This window comes from Panthera leo, chromosome D2, assembly GCF_018350215.1.
Source record: "Panthera leo isolate Ple1 chromosome D2, P.leo_Ple1_pat1.1, whole genome shotgun sequence".
Taxonomy (NCBI): domain Eukaryota; kingdom Metazoa; phylum Chordata; class Mammalia; order Carnivora; family Felidae; genus Panthera; species Panthera leo.
In genome coordinates, this window is record NC_056689.1 from 61,438,058 (window position 1) to 61,460,922 (window position 22,865).

Consider the following 22,865-nt stretch of genomic DNA (forward strand, 5'->3'; position numbering starts at 1 on the left):
AGAAATCTGAGGCAGTGCCCAGAGAGAAGCAGAGAGCAGACAGACAGAAAGCAGCTGTAGTTTTGGGTGTTCTTGGAGCCCACTGCCTCACTCCCCTCTTTACCACCTGGCCAACTACACAACCTTCTGTGGTATGGTATACCCTTCCAAACAAATCTCCTTTTAGTGTGAGCCAGTAGGAGTGTAAAACTACCACTTGTAATTCAAAAAGGCCTAACCAAATTAGGTAGCATCAAGGGAGGTGTCTGCAGTGGAGCTGTGGGATCCTTAGTACCATCCCCCTGTGCAGACATCCCTGTGTATATTAGAGAGTCACACACATCATACACATGTACAAACATGGCAGCAAGAGCCTTATTCGGCTAGCCAGACACAGTGGTATGCCCAGTTTGTGTCTGTAGTTCAAGAAACTGCTTATTTTCTGTTTCTGTCTCTCCCGTGTGTTTGCTTTTCTTTGCCTGCAAAGATGTGGTGGCTTGTGTCTCACCCTGGATGTTTATAGACACATGTCTGCTCATGCACAGAGCACCCACGGCCATCCTCCTGCCTCTCCACCCTGGTTTCCTAACCCCCAGGCAAAGGAGGGTGACAAAGCTTGACTGTTAAGACCATCAGATGAAGCCAACAAATACCTGTGTCTGCCTGTGACATTCAAGACTGAGCCAAGCTCAGCTAGACAGGTGAGGTTCCCTCATTTGTCCCTCTGTTCTGACCTGGATGCTGACCCTGAGAGTTCTGACAGGGGTTCTCCGGCTGAGTAAGGACATGACAGAGGCCAGCCCAGCAGAGACTTAGGCCACGGTGGGTGGAACTGGGTACCATCCGAACTCAGACCAACTCACCTGCAGGTCAAAGAACTTGCTGTACCTCCGGTAGATGGTCTGGGATGTGGAGTCGGACCAGGTCACGTTGATGATGTACACCTGTAGGGAAAAGGTAAGCACAAATGAGCCGGTGACTAAGGCTGAGCTTCAAGCTGTACCAGGCATCATTTAACATGACTGTGGGTGCACCATGGCCAGGACCATTCTTCTCATCTCTGTCCCCAAGGCCTAGCGCAGTGTCAGGTACCACACAGATGTCACACATGTTTATTTAAATACACACACACACACACACACACGCACACACACACCTAGAAAGATATCCAATAAACTGCTAAGGATGATTATCTTAGGAGAGTAGGATTGCAAGTGGTTTTAATTTCCTTCATTTCATTTGTATGTATTTTATAAAACAAACACAAAATTGGAGTTGTCAAAAATGTCCACTGGTTCTCAAACTTTACAGTGAATCAGATTCTGTAAGAGGCCTTTCTAAATTGCAGATGCTGGGGCCCCACTCTCTGAAATTCTGCATAAGTAGACCAGGGGTTTCAAGACTCAAGCAACTACATTTTAATTTTTTTAAGGCTTTATTTTTATAGAGCAGTTTTAGGTTCATAGCAAAATTGAGCAGAAAGTACACAGAGTTCCCATATACTCCCTGCTCTCTCCCACCACTTGAGTGGTACATTTGTTAAAATTGGACATCTATACTTTTTTTTCCCCCAAGATTGTATTTAAATTCAAGTTAGTTAACATATAGGGTAATATTTCAGGAGTAGACTTTAGTGATTCATCACTTACATATAACACCCAGTGCTCATCCCAACAAATGCCATCCTTAATGCCCATCACCCATTTAGCTCATCCCCCCACCAACTCCCCTCCAGCAACCCTCAGTTTGTTCTCTATCATTAAGAGTGTTTATGGTTTGCCTCTCTCTCTTTTTTTTATCTTACTTTATTTTTCTGTCCCTTTCCCTACACATTTTTTCTGTTTCTTAAATTCCACATATGAATGAAATCATATGATATTTTCTCTGACTGGCTTATTTGGCTTAGCATGATACACTCTAGTTCCATCCATGCTGCAGATGGCAAGATTTCATTCTTTTTCATCACTGAGTAATATTCCATTGTATAATCTTCTTTATCCGTTCATCAGTCAATGGACATTTTGGCTCTTTCCATAATTTGGCTATTATTGATAGTGTTGCTATAAACACTGGGGTGCATATGCCCCTTTGAATCAGCATTCCTGTCTCCTTCCGATAAATACCTAGTAGTGCAATTGCTGGGTCATAGGGTAGTTCTCTTTTTAACTTTTTGAGGAACCTCCACACCATTTTCTGGAGTGGCTGCACCAGTTTGCATTCCTATCAGCAGTGCAAAAGGGTTCCCCTTTCTCCACATCCTCGCCAACATCTATTGTGTCCCGAGTTGTTAATTTTAGCCATTCTGACAGGTGTGAGGTGATATCTCATTGTGGTTTTGATTTGTATTTCCCTGATGATGAGTGAGGTTGAGCATTTTTTCATGTGTCTGCTGGCCATTTGTATGTCTTCTTTGGAGAAATGTCTGTTCATGACTTCTGCCCATTTCTTAACTGGATTATTTATTTTTGGGGTGTTGAGTTTGATAAGTTCTTTATAGATTTTGGACATTAGCCCTTAATCCAATATGTCATTTGCAAATACCTTCTCCCATTCTGTACGTTGCCCTTTAGTTTTGTTGACTGTTTCCTTCACTGTGCAGAAGTTTTTTTATCTTGATGAGGTCCCAATAGTTCATTTTTGCTTTTGTCTCCTGGCACCTGTACTTTTAACAAACCACTTCTGCTGTAGTTGATTCTCAAAACCCACCCTGAAAAGCACTTCAGGTGACCATAAGCAATTCAGAGATGTGCAATTCATCCCAGTATTCCTACGCCTTAACTCAGGGCCGGGCACAGACCAGAGTGGGTGCTCCGAAAACGTTTTGCTGCATTGGAGCACCTGAATGGCTCAGTCGGTTGAGCGTCTGACTTCAGCTCAGGTCATGTTCTCAAGGTTAGTGAGTTTGAGCCCCACGTCAGGCTTTGTGCAGACAGCTCAGAGCCTGGAACCTGCTTTGGATTCTGTGTCTCCCTCTCTCTCTGTCTCTCCCCCATTCACACTCTGTCTCTGTCTCTCTCAAAAATAAACATTAAAAAAAAAGAAGAAAATATTTTGCTGCACTGAACAATCAAACCGCCCTCTGGATGAGAGGCAGATTTGCAGGAGAAATGTCAGTGCACGTAAGATTTTTAAACTTGTTGGAAATGAAGGCGTTTCAGGACCCTATTCCTAATGTCTTCCCCACTTCCCAATGCTCAGTTAGGCTCTCCAAGGCTGCTGCCCCAGGCCACTCTAGAAGGCCTACTGGCCCAAGAGATGGGCAGGCCTCCTGGCTGGAGAAAGAGAAAGTCCCCTGCCACATAATCTGGCCTACTGTCCCTACCATTTCTGTCCCTTTTACTGAACCCACACCAAAGACACACCCTCCTGAGGGAGGCCTCAGTGAGAGGCAGAGTCCCTTCACCCCCTCAGGACTAGTCTGCTGAACTTCCCCTCTAGTGCCTGCTATGACCTCTCTTGGGTTAAGGGCCAGCACGGACACAGTGAGCAAAGGACACAGTGAGACATCTACACAGCACGGACACAGTGAGCAAAGGACACAGTGAGACATCTACCTTGCTTCCTCCCTCAGAGGAGACTGAGCAGCTGTGTCCACAGCTGTGGGTCCCTTGCCAGAGCGCCCATCAGAATCTCCTGGCAAGCTTCATAAAAATTCAGATTCTGGGTACCTGCCTAGTGATTCTGATTCAGTAGGTCTGAGGAGACTCCATCAGTGACAACAAAATGGGCAGAGAAGCCAGGGGTCTCAGCCACTATGAGAAGGAAAGAATGTTAGCAAAGAGAAGTAAAATTTAGATCCCTTGGCATCAGGGTAGATGAATTCACCAGAGGCCTGGAGCAGAGCTGTCTTAGTTTGTTTGGGCGACTATAAGAAAATACCATGGACTGAATGGCTTACACAACAAACACTTATTTCTCACAGTTCTGGAGGCTGGAAGTCCAAGATCAAGGTTCCTGGTGAGACCCACTTCCTGACTTGCACATGGTCAATTTCTTGCCGTATCCTTACACGGTGGAGAGAAGGGGCTCTAGTCTCTTTCTCTTCTTACAAAGGCCCTAATCCCACCCCTGGGACTCCATCTTCACATCCTCATCTAAACCTTATCACCTCCCAAAGGCCCCACGTCAAATATCACACTGGGGATTAGGGCTTCGATGTACAAATTTGGGAAAACACAAATGTTCGGTCCACAGCAAGGGTTTTGCACACAGGGATATGGGGCTTTATGTCTGGTACTCAGTTAACATCCAAGCAAATGAGCCCTGAATCCTCAGTCCCTTCTCCCCCGCACTGAGCTCTGTTACAGAGGTAGCCTTGTTCAGAGCAGGGTTCGTTCCAAAATGCAACTAAGGAGGAGAGGGCCATAAAGTAAAGCAAATAGTGAGTGTTGCCCCTGTGACATGGAGTATTTACGACATGTTTTGTGTGATCCTGATAAGAACGAACATAAAGTGAAAGGCCATTCCTATCTTCACAAACCCAAAATAAACTATCATCTATTATTATAATAGATAGGGTTATGCTTTGCTTTATATCATATATAAACACATATCTCATATAATAAATGGTAGAAACCATTTTTAGGGAATGGTTACTTCATGCCAGCATAGCAAAACCATTGATATGCATTAGCTCATTTAATCTATGAGGTAGCTACCATTGTTATCTCCAGTTTGTACAGGAGGAAGCCGAGGTTCAGAGAAGCTACATAACTTGCCCAAGGTCACACAGCTAGTACAATACAGAGCGAAGGACTTGACTCAGGTCCAGTTGAGTCCAATCACCATGCTGTTTACCACACTGGACTATCTTCCTATATGTAAATTTAGGAGTGGTTTTTTTTAATGTTTATTTTTGAGAGAGAAGGAGTGGGGAGAGGGGCAGAGAGCGGCAGAGAGAGAGGGAAACAGAGAATCCGAAGCAGCCTCCGCGCTGTCAGCACAAAGCCCAACATGGGGCTCAAACCCATGAACTGTGAGACCATGACCTAAGCTGAAGTCAAACACTCAATCGACTGAGCCACTGAGTCTCCCCAGGAGTGTGGATATTTAAATCAAACTACTTAATCAGGACTGAATGATATCTTTCTTAATAAATTTCTGAGTGGCCTGAAAAGTCTCTGTACCCCTTGCACAGTGGATGAGCCTAGAGGATCATGGGGGAGTCATGTCAGTCCTGAGAGCCTGAGAGAAAGAAGAACTTGGGGCCCAGACAGAAGTCAGTGGTTAGGAATGCTACAAAACCAGACGAATGCAGAGGAAACCCTCATAACACAACTGGCTTCATTGACTGTGGCCGGATGCTCTGAAGTTTTCACTGGGGTTATAACCCACCCCATCCCCCCGGCTGACTCCCAGCTCCTTGCCCCCCAAGTCCTACCAGCTACATCTTCCCTCCCCCAAGTCCCAGGCAGGGAGCAGATGCTATGTGGCCAGGTGCTGCCTTCCTGACCTCTGCCTGGGCAGAGGCACTGTAAGGAGGCCCCAAGGGGCAGTGCCCTCTCAGGAGAGAGCCTACAGACCATTAGACAGCAGCCTTTCTCCCCGGCCAGTCAAGCGGGGCCTGGAGGAAGGGCTTATCTGGGGCTTAACATGACCCATGCTCCATCCTCCCCAGTAATTAGGGGCTTCCCTTCACCTCCCAGGAAGAATTAATTATAGGCTCACAGCCTCTGGTGGCTGGGAGGTCTCTCCTTCTGCAGAGGAAGAAACTCAGACCCGGGATGGTGATTTGCCAAGGAAGAGGCACACGTTCTGGAGTCAGCCACACATGGGTTTCACTCTCAGGACCTTCCTTACTGGCTGTGAGACCTCAGCCCAGCCTCTCAGGCCCTCAGGTTCCTCTTCTACTCAATGGGCACTGGCTTTGGGGCCCTGGGCCTGACCCACTAGGCTGGTTACCGTGGCAGATGTGCTCAACCTGTTAGTGCCAGAGCTGGGACTAGAGCCCAGACCTCCCAGTTCCCAGGCCAGGGCTAACCAGCACATGGGAGCACACTCCCCCCAATCTCTTCCACCCTGTGGAAAAGTCCTTTCCCTTCACAGGGAGCCATCTCTCTCTAACCCTTGACCTGAATCCACACCAAAGACAAGCCCCCTGGAGAAAAAGCAAGAAGGCAGGGTGAAAGAGGTTGTCCACGTGACCCGTGCCAGCCACAGCCACCAGGCTGCAACCCAGCCGCGCTTCCCCTCAAAACACATTTGTTTCCTTGTTGGGCAAAGGATTGCTCCTGCTAACGTCTTGCCTCCCACTTCCCGTGCTCGGAGCCAGCATGAGGTGACTTGGGTGCAGGGGTACAGAAATGAGCCCCCATCCCAGGTCCTCCCAAACTTTTAGGATTTACCAGGCGCCCCCAGCCTCCTTTCTGGACAAATGCTCTAAATCCTGAGTAAGAGAAATGGTCAGAGACTTCCCTGGAAATAGAAATCCAGATATCCAAGGACAGTCTCCAGACCACTTTCTTTTATCTGGGCAGCCTATTTCAAAGGCTTGTCTGCTTTCTTCCAAACCTTGAACCTCTTAGATTATCATTCCAGATGAGCAATGGATATGCAAAATTCCAGCCCAACCCATACACCCCCCACCCCCACGCCCACATTAGAATTTCTTAAGCCTCCCTGAGCTGGCTCTAGTGGCACTAGAAACCCTAGAGATAAACCCCAGAGAAAGAGCAGGTGGAGGGGAAGGGGGACAGGGCAGAGGTCATCAGGGAAAGCCAGCTCTGTTTACCGGGCCTGCGTCAGGGGCCCAGATAAACTCTCCTCTGCTGCAGGAGCAGACGAGATAACATTACCTAGCAGCTGGTTCTCAAGAAAGGTTTGCAATTAAACATCCTGCTTCCACACACTTTGCTTGGGGTTGTGTTTCCCGGGTGGAGTTTCCCTTTCTTCTGGATTTAAAAAAAAAACATGGATTCTGTTTCCCCCATTACTGGCTGTTTCAGGCAGATGGTAGGCATCTTGGAAGCCTTGCTGTCGACCAGCAACTGCATCCAGCTTTTCTCGGAGAGGAAGCTCCTGAGTCTCATGTTCACCTGCCTCCCTTACCCTCTACAAGGAGGATCTCTACCCCAGACACAACGACGGAAACTCTCAGCAGACACCTGGCACGATGCCTTGGTCCAACCGGAGTGCCCACCCACTCTGGACCACCTTCCGTCTGCTCAGCTCATCAGGCCCAGAAATGTCTGAGACTGCCACGGCTTCCAAGTCTTGCTCGTTTCAACAAGAAAACAGTCATGATGCAAATTAGACCCACAGCTCAACTCCAGAGCACCGAGAATGAAACCCAGCCCAGTTCCTCTGGAGGACTATAGGCTGCGACCAATGAATGACCCAAATATATGGCCCAACTGTTCTTAGAAGGCCTAGGACCTGCCCCATGTTTAATTAGAAAGTGCCAGTAAGGGGTGCCTAGGTGGCTCCATCGGTTAAACGTCTGACTTCTGCTCAGGTCATGATCTCGCAGTTCATGGGTTTGACCCCCATGTCGGGTGGGCTCTGTGCTGACAGCTCAGAGCCTGGAGCCTGCTTCGAATTCTGTGTCTCCCTCTCCTTCTGTCCCTCCCCACTCACACTCCATCTCTCTCTCTCTCTCTCTCTCCCTCTTTCTCCCAAAAACAAACATTAAACAAAAAATTTTTAAATGCCAGTAAATACCAATTGTTCCCTGTGCTGACAAAAAGTACAGTTGTTTTTTTTTTTATTTGTCTTACTATTTATTTATTTTTGAGAGAGAAGGAGAGAGAGAGAGATAGACCACGAGTGAGCAAGGGGCAGAGAGAGAAGGAGACAAAATCTGAAGCAGGCTCCAGGCTCCAGGCTCTGAGCTGTCAGCACAGAGCCCGATGCGGGGCTCTAACCCACAAACCACGAGATCATGACTTGAGCTGAAGCTGGACCCTTAACCGACTGAGCCACCCAGGTGCCCCCAAAAAGTACAGTTAGAGGCAAGGAGTTAGGAACTATGGAAGAACTCATATATCTTTGTGGCACTGTGGCTCAGTTTACTAAGGAAGACCTTATTTTCCCTGGACCCTTGCCAGCTGCCCCTGCCCCAAGGCCAAATGGAAACTCAGTGACAATCTTCCTTCACCTGCTCACACTATAGTCCGTCAGTTAGCTAAGACTAGGGCCAGTGAATACTGCTATACACGGTGTTCACCGTCCAAAGATGTCCAGCCAAGGGGACAAGTAGGGGCTGAAATCTAACCCATACCCTGTACCTCAAACTGTGTATGTTGGCTGGAAGCTGTGGGGAAAGGGGTGCTTTTTCTAATGAACAACACAGTGGTTCCGGTCAGGACACAGCACCCTGTTCCCCTGGGTGGGTTGTCACTGCTCTTTAGGGCCCCTGAGGTCACAATATCTCCTCAGGACCCAGTTCTTCAACCTCCTCCAAATCTTCTAGATGGAGGATGCTTAACGTTTGGAACTGACTGCTAAATGATTTGGCCCCAAAAGTCTGAAAGAACAGAGCCAGTAAAGGGGGGTTTACATCTGGGGACATGATGGTTGCTCTGGCTCCTGGCTGGAACGGTTTCATCATGCCAAATTCTCTGAGAAGGTGGCGCCAGCCTGTCTAAGGTACCAATCAGCAATAACCTTCTATTCAAAGGGCCCCATGTACGACATTCTACCCCAGGGAGGGGAGGAGTGGAACGTAAGTTCCAAATTAGGCCAGACTGACCTCTGAGGTCCAGACCACCTGGCAAGGCAGAAGACCCCAGGGCTTTGCCCCCAATGCAAGTGGCTACACCAAACACTGGGACGATGACCCCTTTCCTCCCTGCTGGGGCCCATAGAAACTCATAGTAAACAGTGGAGGCCGTGATGTCAAAGGTGTCACCTTGATGGCACCCAGAATCCACCATCTGACCTGGATCCACTGGCCTAGAAAGTCTGTGTCCATCTCTTGTGGTGCCCATAGTCTTTTTTTCACAATTAACCAGTTCTTATATCTCCCTTTGTTTGGTAATTGTTGGCTCAGAACAACCCAGCAATGGACACATGCTGTGTCCCCGTCTATTTAACACGCTCAGTATGTCCCTCCCGGCAGCAAGGGTAGCAAACATCTTCCCCAGCAACCCTGGAGTTCTCTCAGTCCTCAGGGCACACTGAAATAAAGACTGACTGGTAGATCTACTGGGTGAAAATCTGGGGGGTTTGAAGCACCAAAGAGGTCACTAGAAGCAATTTTTGCCCCAACCCCAGAAGCAAATTCCCAGTGGCCAAGGGTAGAACACAAACATATCTGGCTCAGTGCAAGCATCTTTGCCAACCTAAAACCCAGTCGGCAAAATCAAGTTCAATAGCCTGTGGCCACTTGGCTAAAGTTTCTGAGCACTCTCAGGGTCTGGCCCTATTAAAATTCCAACCCCTCCTCTAGGGTGGGTGCTTGTTCTTGGAGTGGGGAGGATGGTGATGCTGCAGATTTGGGGGAACAACCACAACCTGGAAGCCCAGACTCGGAGGGTGACCCCCGCCCCAGCATGCACATGTACACATTGACCACTGGGTTAATGACCAGGTGGTAGAACCTTCCCAGTCCTCAGACCACCCTACTCCAAGCTCCCTCTGGACCTCATGTTTATGGACCGGTCACAGTAAATGCAGCTGCAGCCACCCCAGGAAGGCTCCAGGAGGGGTGGGGCATGTGCTAGGAGGGGCATGTGCTCCTCCCAGAACTACCCATCCACCAGCCACCAAAACACAGACACTGCCACTGCAGGTGTGCACTAAATGGCCCTCATCTTGGATAAAGGGCTTTTCAAAGGGGTTTGGAGAGAAGACAGTCAGCAGGCTCCTGTACCATATAAAACAACTTCAAGAGTGTTTTGTGGGTATCCATCACACTCAGTGTGGGTGCCTGCTATTGTCAGCACGGATCATGGGCCTTGACTGTATTTAGCTTGGAGGGCAGTGGGTAGGCAAGAAGGTCTGGAAAAAGCCTCCATATTGCTTGTGCCTCCACTTACTACTCTGCAAGAAGGGGATAGCAGTAGTTACCTCACCTTTGGGCAGTTGTGAGGATTCAGTGAGCTAATCCTGTATCTCCCCATAAGAATGGAAGCTCCCGAAGGCTGATTATGGTATACTAATGCTCAGCATGGTATTTTATGCCAAAGAGGTGCTCACTTAGTGTCCCTTAAGTAAGTCAAGGGACAAAACAATCAGCAAATGTTGACTGAGTGCTTACCTAGTACGTGGTTTTGTGCCAAGCTAAAAATGAGGCAAAGTCCCTGACCTCCAGGCTCTTACAGCTCAGCCAGACAAATCAAGTAGGGAAACAGTGCACAATGGAGTCATGGGGTACCAAAAAGTGAGGCTCAGAAAGGACCAAAAGTTGGCACCACGGAGGAGGAAGACAGCCTTGAAAGCATTTGAAGGAATTAAATATTAGCGCCAACATTGCTCTGTTGTGTGGGCTTGGGCAAGTGCCGTAGCTTCTCTGAGTCAGGTAAGTGTGGTTTATAATGGGAACTTCTCATCAAATGTGACGATGGACATGAGGTGCTCAGCACAGGGCCTGGCACATGGCAATCACCCAACCAACATTAGCTATTTAGACACCCAGGAAGAGAGAGAGAGCATGAACCAACTTCTTTCCCTTTGCCATGAGACATGGATCAGGACACCAGGAATTGGAAAAGGAAGTGGGAAACAGGGATGCAAATGGACAAGGGCGAATGCACGCGCGCACACACACACACACACACACACACCACACACACACACACACACACACACACACACACACACGGCAGTGGTGGAACCAGCACTGGCCTGGGAAAGCAGAAAGCGCCAACATTAACTGCTGCCTGGAGCCAGGAAAACAATGGCCATCCTCAGGAGCACCCGCTGAAAGGATGGGCGAGCTGTGGCAGGCCTCTCTGGGTCGGAGGCTTTTTTTCTTCTTTATTTCATATTTCCTGCAGGGAAAATGAGTGTCTGAAGCAGGAGCTCCCAGGATTTACAAACCCTACACGGACCTTAAAAAAAGGGTTCAGCTGTCCAAGCTCTGTCTATATAATTCTGTTTTTATGACCCTTTTTCTTAGATTGGTTTCACTGGGAAGAACGCTAATTGCCACGCTCACTTTATAGAGCACTTACTGCTCTATAGGCATTCTAGGCCTAGCATTCTAGGCCTTGCTGAGCACTTTAGTCAGATTATCTCACTGAATCCTTACGATCAGGGAGGCGAATGTTGTTAACATCTTCAGCCCACAAATGAAGACACCTAGAGAGGTAACTGGTCTACCTAGCTTATACTGGCAGCAGGCCATGAAGCTCAGCTTCCAATGTGCCACTGACGACACAGTCAGACGTCATCCTCTTCAATAACTACAGAAGACTTGCTGGAACAAGCCAGAGTCCCTGTCGCAAGGGTTCGTCCTCATGGTTCAATGCTCTGTCAAGGGGTTACTTCATGTGTGGGTGATCTATCAGTCAGCACTGAGGTCACCCATGCACCAGGCTGGTAAGGAGGCCTGCGTGGGGACCAGCACTCTATCTTGCATGATCTGAGTTACTCTAAGTAACTCAGATGAAAAGTTCTTACTCTCTCTGAGCCTCACTCTCCATCCATAAAACAGGGGTGCTAATAACTGCTTCCCTGTGAAGATTAATGAGAACAGAAGAACCACCACCAACCAGTGCTTGGGATCCCATAGCTGCTCAGTAAATGTGATCTCCCTTTTCCATCTCCTCCTTCATAGTGCCTGGCATGGTCTTTTGCGCTTAGAATTTTAGCCTCTTCCCTAGAAGTTTCTGGAGGCACCAGTTAGCCCGGGTCTTGAAAGGAACCCACTTTGGGTTTCTAGAGCCCTGAGCGTGGTCCCTACTACATGCTTTCCAGAGTCCCTGAGGGCCCATGGTCGAACCTTTGTACCTTCCTCCCTCCAACTGTGCCACTACCCTCTGGTCCCAAGCCAGCTCTGATCAGAGCAGACAGGTCTGACCACCTTGCAACAGCAGGTGCTCCAATGGAGAGGCAGCAATAGGCAGTGAACATCTTGGCTCATGCCCAGGAGCCCAGAAAGGGTGGCAGTACGCCCAGACCAGGGGGAGAAGGCGCACCCTACTATGAAAACTGAGAAAAACTCTAGATGCATGTTGTCATTCGGGAGCTAGAGTCCTGGAAACCTTAACCAAAAGTTTCCTCTCCTGATCCAAAAAAGGGTCATCCTCCTGGGCTTTCACGGGGTTTGGATGTAGCCCAGTGGGTCCAGAAAAGGATGAGAAATGAAGATTCTCACTCCACACACTCTCAAGTCAATGACTGACCTGGGCCCGCTGACCTGGACACACACATCCTGCGAGCGTGCCCCACTCCCTCGTCACACCCTGGAGAACAAGGCAAAGGTTAACACACACAGCTTGGTTTCCTCTTCCTGGGAAACAGAGCAGCTGGGCAAGGCCAGAGGCCAGTGGCCTCCTCCACACACAGTGCGCAGGGGAAATGACCCCAGTGTTTCCTCCCCACCATCTGACACACTCACACCTTCCTTTCTGCTGTGCTCAGCAAAGCTCAACTTTTGACACAGGGCACATAGCTGTTATTAGGAATTTTGTTAAAAGGGACAGAGGGGAACAGAGTGGAACAATTGTTTTGGAAAGCATTTTGGCAATCTCTATCCCAAACTTACATTGCCCTTGACTGAGTAATTTCACCTCTAATAATTTATCCACACAAGTGTGTGTATGCATGGGTGTGCACATGTGTGTGTGTGGTATGTGTGTTGTGTTTATATATATAAAGATGCTTATGGCAGCACTGGTTGCAAAAATAAAGAAAAAATAAGGAATACTGAATGTCTAGTGATTGTATAAGTGGTCAAATAAATTACGATTCACACGCCATTCAAGAGAAGGTGGATCTTTCTGGGTCATTTTGGTAAAAATGTCCACAGTACACTGAGAAAAGAAAACAAAAGAGATTACAAAACAGTATGTATGCAATATGATTAGATTTATTTGGGGAGATGGGTGTATGGGGGGGTTTGTGTGAGTGCACATACAGGTACATTTGAAAAGTCTGGAAAAAAAACACAACAAACTGATAAGTAGTTATTTGGGTTAAGAAAAGGAGAAATGGAATAATTTCACTTTATACATTTCTATCTTGTTTTATTTCTTCTGGACATGTATGCCTTTCATAATTTAAAGCAAAATTTCCATCTTATAAAATAATTGTGTCTTAGCTAATGTCAGCTCCTAAATATTCTGCTAACATCCAACATTTGCTCCTTCTTGGGGGGGCAGCAGGGGACTTCAGTTCAATGTTGAGCCCTTGAAGCCAAGGTCTGCACCCTGTGCACACATACAATCCCCTCCAAGTGCTTTAAAAACACTGCCTCCCAGGCCTTATCCCACATCATTTAAATCAGAATCTTAGAAGGTGGGATGGACACTGGTAGTTTTTGGAGTTCCCCAGGTGACTCTACTGGTTGTTACAGGTTGACAACCACTAAGGGGAAGCAGTACCAAAAATACCAACGAGCTAGCTGAAAGAAATACTCATTAAACAGAAAGCAACATGATGGTATAATCTGTACTATGAACAGTGAGCTCTGCCTTCAAGAGCACTAGTGAGAGAGTTTGTAGTCAGTGATTTTTCTGAAAGTTCCACCGACAATTTTGGAATTCACCAGCTCAAATGGGGAAAAGAAAACAAGGGGCTCATTTGTTCTGAGCTATGGCTGTGTTTCGCTTTCTTTGGCAGCCAGTGACCATCCTCCCCTCCGCAGAACCTACAGCAGTGCCTGAGGGGTCAGAGCCCAGCCCTTCTCGGCTCTAGGAGAAACAGCTGACAGAATTAGAGGTGCTGAACCCAGAAAAAGTATTTAAGGGACATACGACAGCTGGTTTCATATATTTAAACAACTACGAATATGGGAGGTCCAACTCCATTTGTACCCAAAGGAAGATGGTGGGTGATGAGTGCAAATTATAGGAAAGCAGGTCCTTCCTAATGTCAGGAAGAACCTTCCAGCCAGAGTGGCCCCAGGATGGAAGGGGCTGTCTTAGGAAGGAATGGGATGATTCCTTCTGTGTCAGGAGATGACTAAACTCCTATCTGTGACGTTGCTGGAAAATCCCTTCCCACTCAGCCCTCGAACCTTCCACCGTATGAGGCCAGAAACTCAAATTTTTAGCAAAATACACTAGGAATGCAGCTCCTTTAATAAAAAATTTTCCGCTCTCAACAAATTCGGCCTGAACACCAGCTGAGTGCCAGGCTCTGCCCGAGGTGCTGGACGTACAAGCAGTGAGCCAGTCTGTCTTCATGGAGCTTGCATGGGGAAGATCAGGTACACATATAATCATTTCTGATGGTCCAATAAAATGGAGTATAGTCACAAGAGGGGAGGTGGCTACTTTAGACACATGGTCAGGGAAGGCCTTTCTCAGGAGTGGATGTTTGTGTTGAGACCAGAATGCAAAGAGCAAAGCACTGCCCACCAACTGGTGAGGTGGGTGGGACCTCAGTGTGACGCAATCCAAAATTGGAAGGGAACCCCCCCTCCCCTCATATACAAAAGTTAACTCAAAATGAATCAAATACGTCCATGTGAGCAGTAAAACTGTAAAAGTCTTAAAATATAGGTGCAAATTTTCATGACCTCGGACTAGCCAACGGTTTCTAATATATGACACCAAAACAGCAATCAAATAAATTGGACTTCATCAAGATTTAAAAGTTTTGTCCTTCAAAGGACAGCAGCAACAAAGTGAAAAGACAATCTACAGAACAGGATAAAATATTTGCAAACCATATATCTGCTAAGGGCCTTGTATCTGGAGCATATAAAGAACGCTTTTTTTAAAAATTTTTTTCTTTATTTTTTATTTTATTTATTTATTTTTTAATGTTTATTCATTTTTGAGACAAAGAGAGACAGAGCATGAACAGGGGAAGGTCAGAGAGAGAGGGAGACACAGAATCTGAAACAGGCTCCAGGCTCTGAGCTGTCAGCACAGAGCCTGACGCAGGGCTCGAACTCATGGACTACGAGATCATGACCTGAGCCGAAGTCGGACACCCAACCGACTGAGCCACCCAGGCGCCCCTAATTTTTTTTAATGTTTATTCATTTTTGAGAGATAGAGACAGAGTGCGAGTGGGGGAGGGGCAGAGAGAGAGGAGGAGACACAGAATCCAAAGCAGGCTCCAGGCTCTGAGCTGCCAGCACAGGGCCCAATGCAGGGCTCAAACCCACGAACTGTGAGATCATGACCTGAGCCAAAGTCGGACGCTCAACCGACTGACCCACCCAGGTGCCCCAAAGAACTCTTACAACTCAATAACCCAACTTAAAAATGGGCAAAGGATCTGAGCAGAGTTTTCTCCAAAGAAGATATACAAATGGCCAATAAGCACAAGAAGAGATGTTCAACATCATCAGCCATCAGGAAAATGTAAATCAAAACCACGGTGAATTACCAATTCATATCTACTTAGGATGGCTATACTCAGACAGACAAGAGAATAATAAGTGTTGACGAGGATGTAGAGAAATTGTAACTGCCACACACCGCTGGTGGGAATATCAAATAGTGTCATTACTGTGGAAAACAGTCTGGCAGTTCCTCGAACGGTTAAACACAGAGTCACCATATGGCCCAGCAATTCTACTCCAGGGTATCTGCTTAGGGGAAATGAAACTCATATCCACATAAAAACTTGTATGCAGATGTTCACAGCGACATTGTATTATAAAATATTATATATTAGGGGCACTCCTGGGTGGCTCAGTCAGTTAAACATCTGACTTCAGCTCAGGTCATGATCTCCCGGTCTGTGAGTTCAAGCCCCGCGTCGGGCTCTGTGCTGACAGCTCAGAGCCCGGAGCCTGCTTCAAAGATTCTGTGTCTCCCTCTCTCTCTCTGCCTCTCCCCCACTCATGCTCTGTCTCTTCAAAAATAAACATAAAATATATATATATTATATAATAACCAGAAAGTGAAAACAACCCAAATGTCTGCGAACTGACGAACAGGTAAATAAAATGATGTGGTACATTGTATGACTATACAAGGGAACATTACTCAGTTATAAAAAGGAAAGTACTGACACAGGCTACAACACGGCCGAACCTTGAAAACATTATGCTAAGTGAAAGAAGCGGACACAAAAGGCCACATTCTATGTGATCCCATTCCTATGAAATGCCCAGAAGAGGCAAATCTATAGAGACAGTAAGAGATTAGTGGTTCCCCAAGGCTGTGAGCGGTGGCATTAGGGGAAATAGGAAGTGACTGCTAATAAATAGGGTTACTTTTTAAGAGGATGAAAATGTTCTAAAATCGACAGTGGTGATGACTGCACATTATTTGTGGATATACTAAAAACCATTGAACGGTATGCTTTAAATTGGTGAATTGCATGGTATATGAATTATATCTCAATAAAGCTGTTTTTAAAAACAGGAGAGGGGCACCTGGGTGGCTCAGTCGGTTAAGCCTCCGACTCTTGATTTCAGCTCGGGTCACGATCTCACAGTCATGAGATCTAGCCCCGTGTCAGGTTCCGCTAGGGGTGTGGAGCCTGCTTGAGATTCTCTCTCTCCCTCTCTCTGTGCCCTTCCCCTACTGTCACACACTCCCTCTCAAAAAAAATTAAAAACAAAATAATAAAACACACACACAAAAACACCACAACGCTGTTTAAAAAAAAAAAAAATTAGAAAGGAAAAGATGTCGCTCTTGGTTAAGAAGTTCTTGCCAGACAGGCTCCATCTCTCCACTCTCTCAGTGTGTCTAATTCCTTCAAGGACTAGTTGGGACCCGCTGCCTCCTAGAAGCCTCCCTGGACTGCCTCAGCCCTGATGTTCCCTCTGCCTCTTCATCTGGTACGCAGCAAGCTTGTGTAGGTAGGGGTCATGTCACATCCTTTAGTCTTGAAGAAAACTAATCCTGGGCCTCTGATCTCCACATTACAGATCACCAACACTGGCAAATAGTAGGTGTGCCTGGCTTAAAATGTACCTCGTTTCCCAGGCTCGGCAAGAAGAAACCAGGTTCTCTTTCGCAGATGACTGGAAAGAACTGATGCCAGAAACATCTTGCTCTCTTTGCCTAGAGAGTTCGCTGGCCCCGGCAGAGCCTGGCATGTGGTAAAACTTTCCCAATCAAGCAGCAAAACTGGGAATACCATCAGCTCCTGTTCGGCTTCCAGGGTAGAGAAACTGCTCTTAAAATCTGCTAACCCCACTCTGATGTTGAAAGCATCCACAGGAGAGTAATTGCAGAACTCGGTGAGATCTGCTCCCTTTCTCTAGAAACATGTTTCTCTGTCTATTCACAGTCCTGACCTTGGAGTTTGGTCCAACCTCCTTCCATCTGGTCCCACCCACCCCTTGCCCCCCAATCCAGGCCTATTAGCCTCTCTGCCCAGGCAGGGTCTTTTCCCCTTTTCCCCAAACCCTTAGGAGTACATAATAGCTACGGCACCCACTTCAATACCAAAGACCCAGGTTGCCAATTGCACGTGTATCCATTCCTCCAAGCCATTCCCAGAACTGTCCTCAACTGGGTCATAATCCCCTTGAAAGTAAGTATTTTATCCTGACTTCCCTCGTTTTCCCTAAATATCTAAGGATACTGGGCACATGGTAGATCCTCAATAGAGACTTGTCACTTTCATCTGATAAACTTCAGTTCCGTCCAGTAAAGAAGTTGAGAGCGGACCATGTGCTGAGCTCTGCACTGGATCAAATACAATGCAGTCCCGGCCTCAGGGGAGCTCCCAGACTCGTGAGAAAAAGCGGTACTGGTGGGTAATTTGCTGTAGAAGCTAGATTGAGAGATGTGCACGATCACGGGGGCACTCAGAGCAGGGGCGCCAAGCTGAGATGGTTTCCTGAAGGTGGTGGTGCTGGAGGTGAGGCGAAGGGTGAAAGATGTGGAAGGTAAGCTGGGTGACAAGGTGAGGATGGCCGAGGTGGAGGGTGTGGTAAAGCAGAACAGGCATAGACAAAGGCTGGTGGGGGAGGGGGGCAGGCAACAGCCTGACCTCGGTGTAGAGGCAGGAGTAACTGGGGTGGCCGGTGCCTGAAGCCTAAGGCAGTGAGCACCAGGAGGTGAGCCTGTGGCTCTGAGACTCGAGGGAATGACGAAGGCTGAGGAGAGCAGGAAGGGAGGGGGGCAGAGAAGCAGAGGTCACAGCCAAAGTGTTTCTCAGGTGGGCAACCTGGAGTGGTTTGGGGCCGGAGAGGGAGGGAAGAAGGGGCCTGGAGAAGATCTAAGAAGGAAGAGATGAGGGTGAAGAAGCCCGGAAGGAGCAGAAGGGGGCCTGGGAGAGGAGGGGCATGAAGGTGAGGTCAGGCTGGTCATGAGAAAACGAGGGTAGGGAAAGGCATGGGGTCCAGTAAGGGGAGAGGGGACATTTGGAGGCTGAGAAATCTCCAGACATCTCCAGGGGACGCCAGATGGGCCACAGTCAGGATGCAGTGGAATGACTGAAACAGATCTCAGGGCTGAGAGCGGGGGGACCCCGGTTCCTGGCAGTGCACGGGGTGCTGTGCTGCTCGCTGCTGGGCAGAGCAAAGAACGGCTGACACATAGAGACATTCATTGCAGACGAGGTGTAAGCAACTTTTAGAAAAGGAGAGGGACCAACCACTAGAAGTCCGAGGCTTTGCTTTATGCTCAAATCACTCCCCCGGTCCGGATCTGAGAGCAAACCTTATAAACCTCCCCTCCCTCCCCCAAACTTGGCTCAGAATCCAGAGCCATTTGAAACGAGGGAGGGGAGTACAGGTCACATCTTCTGGGCCCCTAACCCGATTCTCCCTGCCCCTTCCTGCTGCAAGGCCAGAGGAGACCCTCTTCCCTGCCACAGCCAACTCCAGGATGTCATTTGCTCCTAGGTCCCCTCAGGGAGGAGGAGGAGGGACCTGCCAAGCTGGCTGGAGAAGAGCCGTGCACAGCGCCCAGGGAAGCCTGCCAGAGGCTGCATCTGGCGCGGCTTCCCGCACCGATTCCCCATCTGGCCCAGGCTTGGAGGTGAGACGAGAAACACACAGCCGGCCTCCTCCCCCAGCGCCCCCCAAAGTCACGTCATCCAGGCATTCCCTGGGGGAGGGTGGCCCCCTCCCTCTGACCTCAGCCTGTTTCACTTGGCCAGAGCCCACCTCCAGGGAGCAGGCCCCCTCCCCACATCTTCACTCACACCCAGGCCCATGCAGGGAGAGGCGTGAGCTATAGATTCCAGCCCTCCCAGGCCACACACCAGAGCCCCAAATCAGGGCCCGCCCCTCTTAGCCCTGTCTTCTGAGATGCCAGCTGGGCTGCAGAGGGGGGCTGGGAGGTTGGGGCGTTCAGCCAGACACCGCAGCCCCCATCTTCCACCCTATGCGTGGACTCTCCCTCCAGCTTTAACCAAGGGGTCAGGGCCCGGGGAGAAAAGACAGGGAAGCCCAATGTGTGGTGTCCAACGGCTGCCGGTATCAGATGCTAGCTTTGCCTCTTATTTGGTGTAAGATTTTGCACAAATTATCTAATTCCTCTGAGCCTCCATTTCCTCGCCTATAAACTGAGCAAACTGCTTTGGACGGTCTGAGTGAGGATTAAATGGGAAGATGCCTGCAAAGTGCTCAGCACGGGCCTGGCCGGCAGCAAACACCCAACGTGCGGCAATTCGTTCCTTTAATTTGCTGGCTTCCCTCTGTGGTATTGCCAAAGGGCGCAGTCCTGCCTCCATAACCGCCCTTGGCCGGCTCTGAGTACGAGAGGTAAATCCATTATTATTTTATTACTGATTTCATCCTCCTTTATTTTTATAGTTATTTACTCTGGGTAGGAGACAAGTGAACTTTTCTGTTGACTATATCTATATGCACAAAAGCAACTTCAGTGAATTTATTTTGAATATACTCTCTAATGGGGTGCTTCCCATGCAGATATAACCCCCAGTGGCCCAAGCCCCGCCCCAGAAATTCTGGAGCTCTCATACATCTGCATACACACACGTATTATTCCCTGGCATCCTGCCATGCACCCCACTCCCCCGAACACAGAAGCAGCGGGTCCAACACCAAGCCCCCTGCCCAGCCATTCAATCACATGCTCTCTGCCCTGATGTACTGCCCAGCATTGGGATGGAGTGGAGAGCCTCACTACCACACCTGTTAACAGTGAGCACACCAGGAAGCTCAGAGCAAACCCAGGGCAGCCCCTTGGTGGGGGGCAAAGAGACTCACTCCCAACTCACAACCCTGGTGAAAACTGATCTAAATGCCAAGCCCTGTTAGAGACCGTCCCACCTCCGCAGGGAACAACCTTCTAAACCCGGAGTCATGAGTTGAACCACCCAACAGAAAAATTTTAAATGGGCATTTACCAAAAAAGAAAGACAAATGGCCAATCCATCCATGAACATATACCCAACCCCATCTATAAATGAAAAAAGAAATTAGAGCTTTAAGACATTATTTTTTTTAGCTGAATGGCAAAACATTCAAGTGTGGGGAGTCCCAGTGCTGATGAGGCTATGAGGAGCAGATATGACTCATATGCTGTAGGAGGAGCCTGAATTCTTCTAGGAGGGCCATTTGCCAATGTATATTGAAATGAGAAATGCAACCTCTGTGACCCACCAACTCCCCTGCCAGAAATGTATCCTGGGGATAAACTCACAAAAGTGTGTTAAGTTGTATGTTCAGGGCAGTATCCATCAAACTGTTCCAGGATATCCTCGGAATTAAATTCTTTGCAACTACCCCAAGAGCAAGAGCATCTAGGTTGGCCCATAGGAACTTGGTTGAATCAAGGGAGAAGAACAAGGTGCAGAAGAATCCATCCTTTTTTGCATAGATACTCTTAAGGCAGTGCTGGCTTTGTCTAGGAAGGTGCCATTCCTGTACCCTGGCTTTTATCCATCTGGTTTTAACCCCTTCCCTCAAAGGGCTGGGATCCTGGTGCTGGTTGCCCAACTCACAGAGCACCACAAGTTTCATGGCACCTGAGGAAGGGACAGAAGCCATCCTAGCAAACTCCAAGCAGGCTCTATGCTGGAGGCGGCCACACATACACGAGCTCGGGGAAAAACACAGACACAAACCCTGTGCACAGGTGCGAGGAGTGCCTCCATTTTATAGAAGATGATGCTAAGGTTCTGAGAGGGTAAGGGACTCACCTAAGGTCACACAGCCAGGATGTGGTAGCCTTGGATTCCAACCTCTGTGTTCTTTCCAGCTTGTGGCACAGCCTTGGGCCTTATATTATACCTCTCTGACTCCTGGAAAGCTGAGGGAGCCTGGGAAGCCCAGGGGAAAGGGAGGCAGGGAGGAGCCCGCAGGGGAAGCTGAGCTGAGGGAAGGAGGCAGTGGAGGCAGGTCTCCGCTGGGACAGCCAAGCAAGGCCAGTCAGCTTGCCAAGGCCTCACTCACTGCCGAAGTGATGAGAAAAGACATGTCACTACCTATACCCCAATGCCCCCATCCAAGAGTGCTCCCTCATGCTGTCCTCTGCCAGCTGGTGGCCACTGCCCAGCCTCTGCGAAGAAACTCACAGGCTTGTCAGGCTATTCTGAAAGCTTGAAACCTTGTGGAATATGCCCGATATGGCACTCTCCTTGGCAACCTCTCACCCGTTGACCCTCCAGGACCACACGCCCTCGTCCTTCTGCCGAATCCTGAAGAGGACAGAGGAAACGTCCAGTTTCTCTGAGTGCTGAGGGGAGAGAGGGCAGGCATGGAGTTTGGTTCTGTCAGTGGCTGTGACCAACTTGTCTCACCCCTTTGGGCCTCAGTTTCCTCGTCTTTAAAATGTGAAGACAAGTTAAAGGGCAGGGTGGGGACATGGCCACAGGCATCTCCCTCCACTTTTAACATTCTCTGTTTTCTGGGCTTTCCCATGGCTGGGGGAGGTTTAATGGAGGAACACTGTGGCAGGCCAGAGCTCAGCCCTGGCTGCTGGCAACGCTAGCTTCCCACATACAGGCTGGTCAGCTGGGAGGGGGAGGTGATTTAAAGTCAGAGGCTGGGCTTTGTGTCTAGCTCGGTCACCGTGGGCTCTGTGACTTTGGGCCTACAAGCGCTCAGGTTCTGGAGGAGGTCTGGGGTATCAAGCAAACATTCAGCAAGGCTGAGAACAGACTGCTAGTAGGGGGACCGCCACTCTGTCCCCACCCCCAGGCCCTGACAATATCCCCTTGACGTGAATGGAAGTCTCAACAGAGGAACTGAGGGAACAAGAGCAATGTTCTCTGAATTTCAACCACAATTGGAAAGGACCAGTATTGGCCAATCAGAGAACAAGAGAACCAGACTTTCAGAACCAAAAAGGAACCTAAAAGGTCACTGAGCTCTGCCCCATGCTTGCATATATCCAGTGGTGATGGGGAGGTCACAGGAAAGGCAATTCATTCAATCTCTGGGCATCTGACCATCAGAACATTCTTCCTCATGTTGATCTGAATCTACTTCCTGCGCACCCCTGCCCATACCCACTAGCCCCGCCCCTGGGCCACAGAGAACAGAGCAAACTCTCCTAAAGGAGGGCATTTCACACCTGCTCTCCCAGTGCTTCCTCTGCTCCAGGCTAGCCTTTCTACTTCCCCCTGCTGCTACCTGTGACCAGTCCTGGGTCTCCCACCATCCAGGCTGCCTTCCTGGTACCCTGCTCGGACACAGTAGACACAGTATGCACCGGAGCCTGCCCCACCCTTCCAGGCGCAGACGGGGACGGCTGGACAGCGTAGAGGGAAGTAGGCTCCGCCCACCTCCCCTCCCTCTAAACTTCCTACACCCTGCACATCTGTGAGCGTGTTCTAAGAAATGTGAACTCTGTGGATGCATGCCCACGGTGTGTGGAGAGTGCCTCATACTGCTGACTTCCACTGAGCTGCCCCACAACCCAAACCCAGACACCTCACACTCC

General features: G+C 48.8%; 1 protein-coding gene across 4 annotated transcripts in view; it reads right to left on the reverse strand.

Moving 5' to 3' along the window:
• SH3PXD2A (SH3 and PX domains 2A) overlaps positions 1 to 22,865 on the reverse strand; it is a 235,296-nt gene that overhangs the window by 180,385 nt on the left and 32,046 nt on the right. For all 4 annotated transcript variants that reach the window (XM_042907910.1, XM_042907909.1, XM_042907912.1 and 1 more), the window contains exon 2: positions 843 to 923. In XM_042907910.1, coding sequence (XP_042763844.1) covers positions 843 to 923 — 81 coding nt within the window. The remainder of the gene's footprint in view (positions 1 to 842; positions 924 to 22,865) is intronic.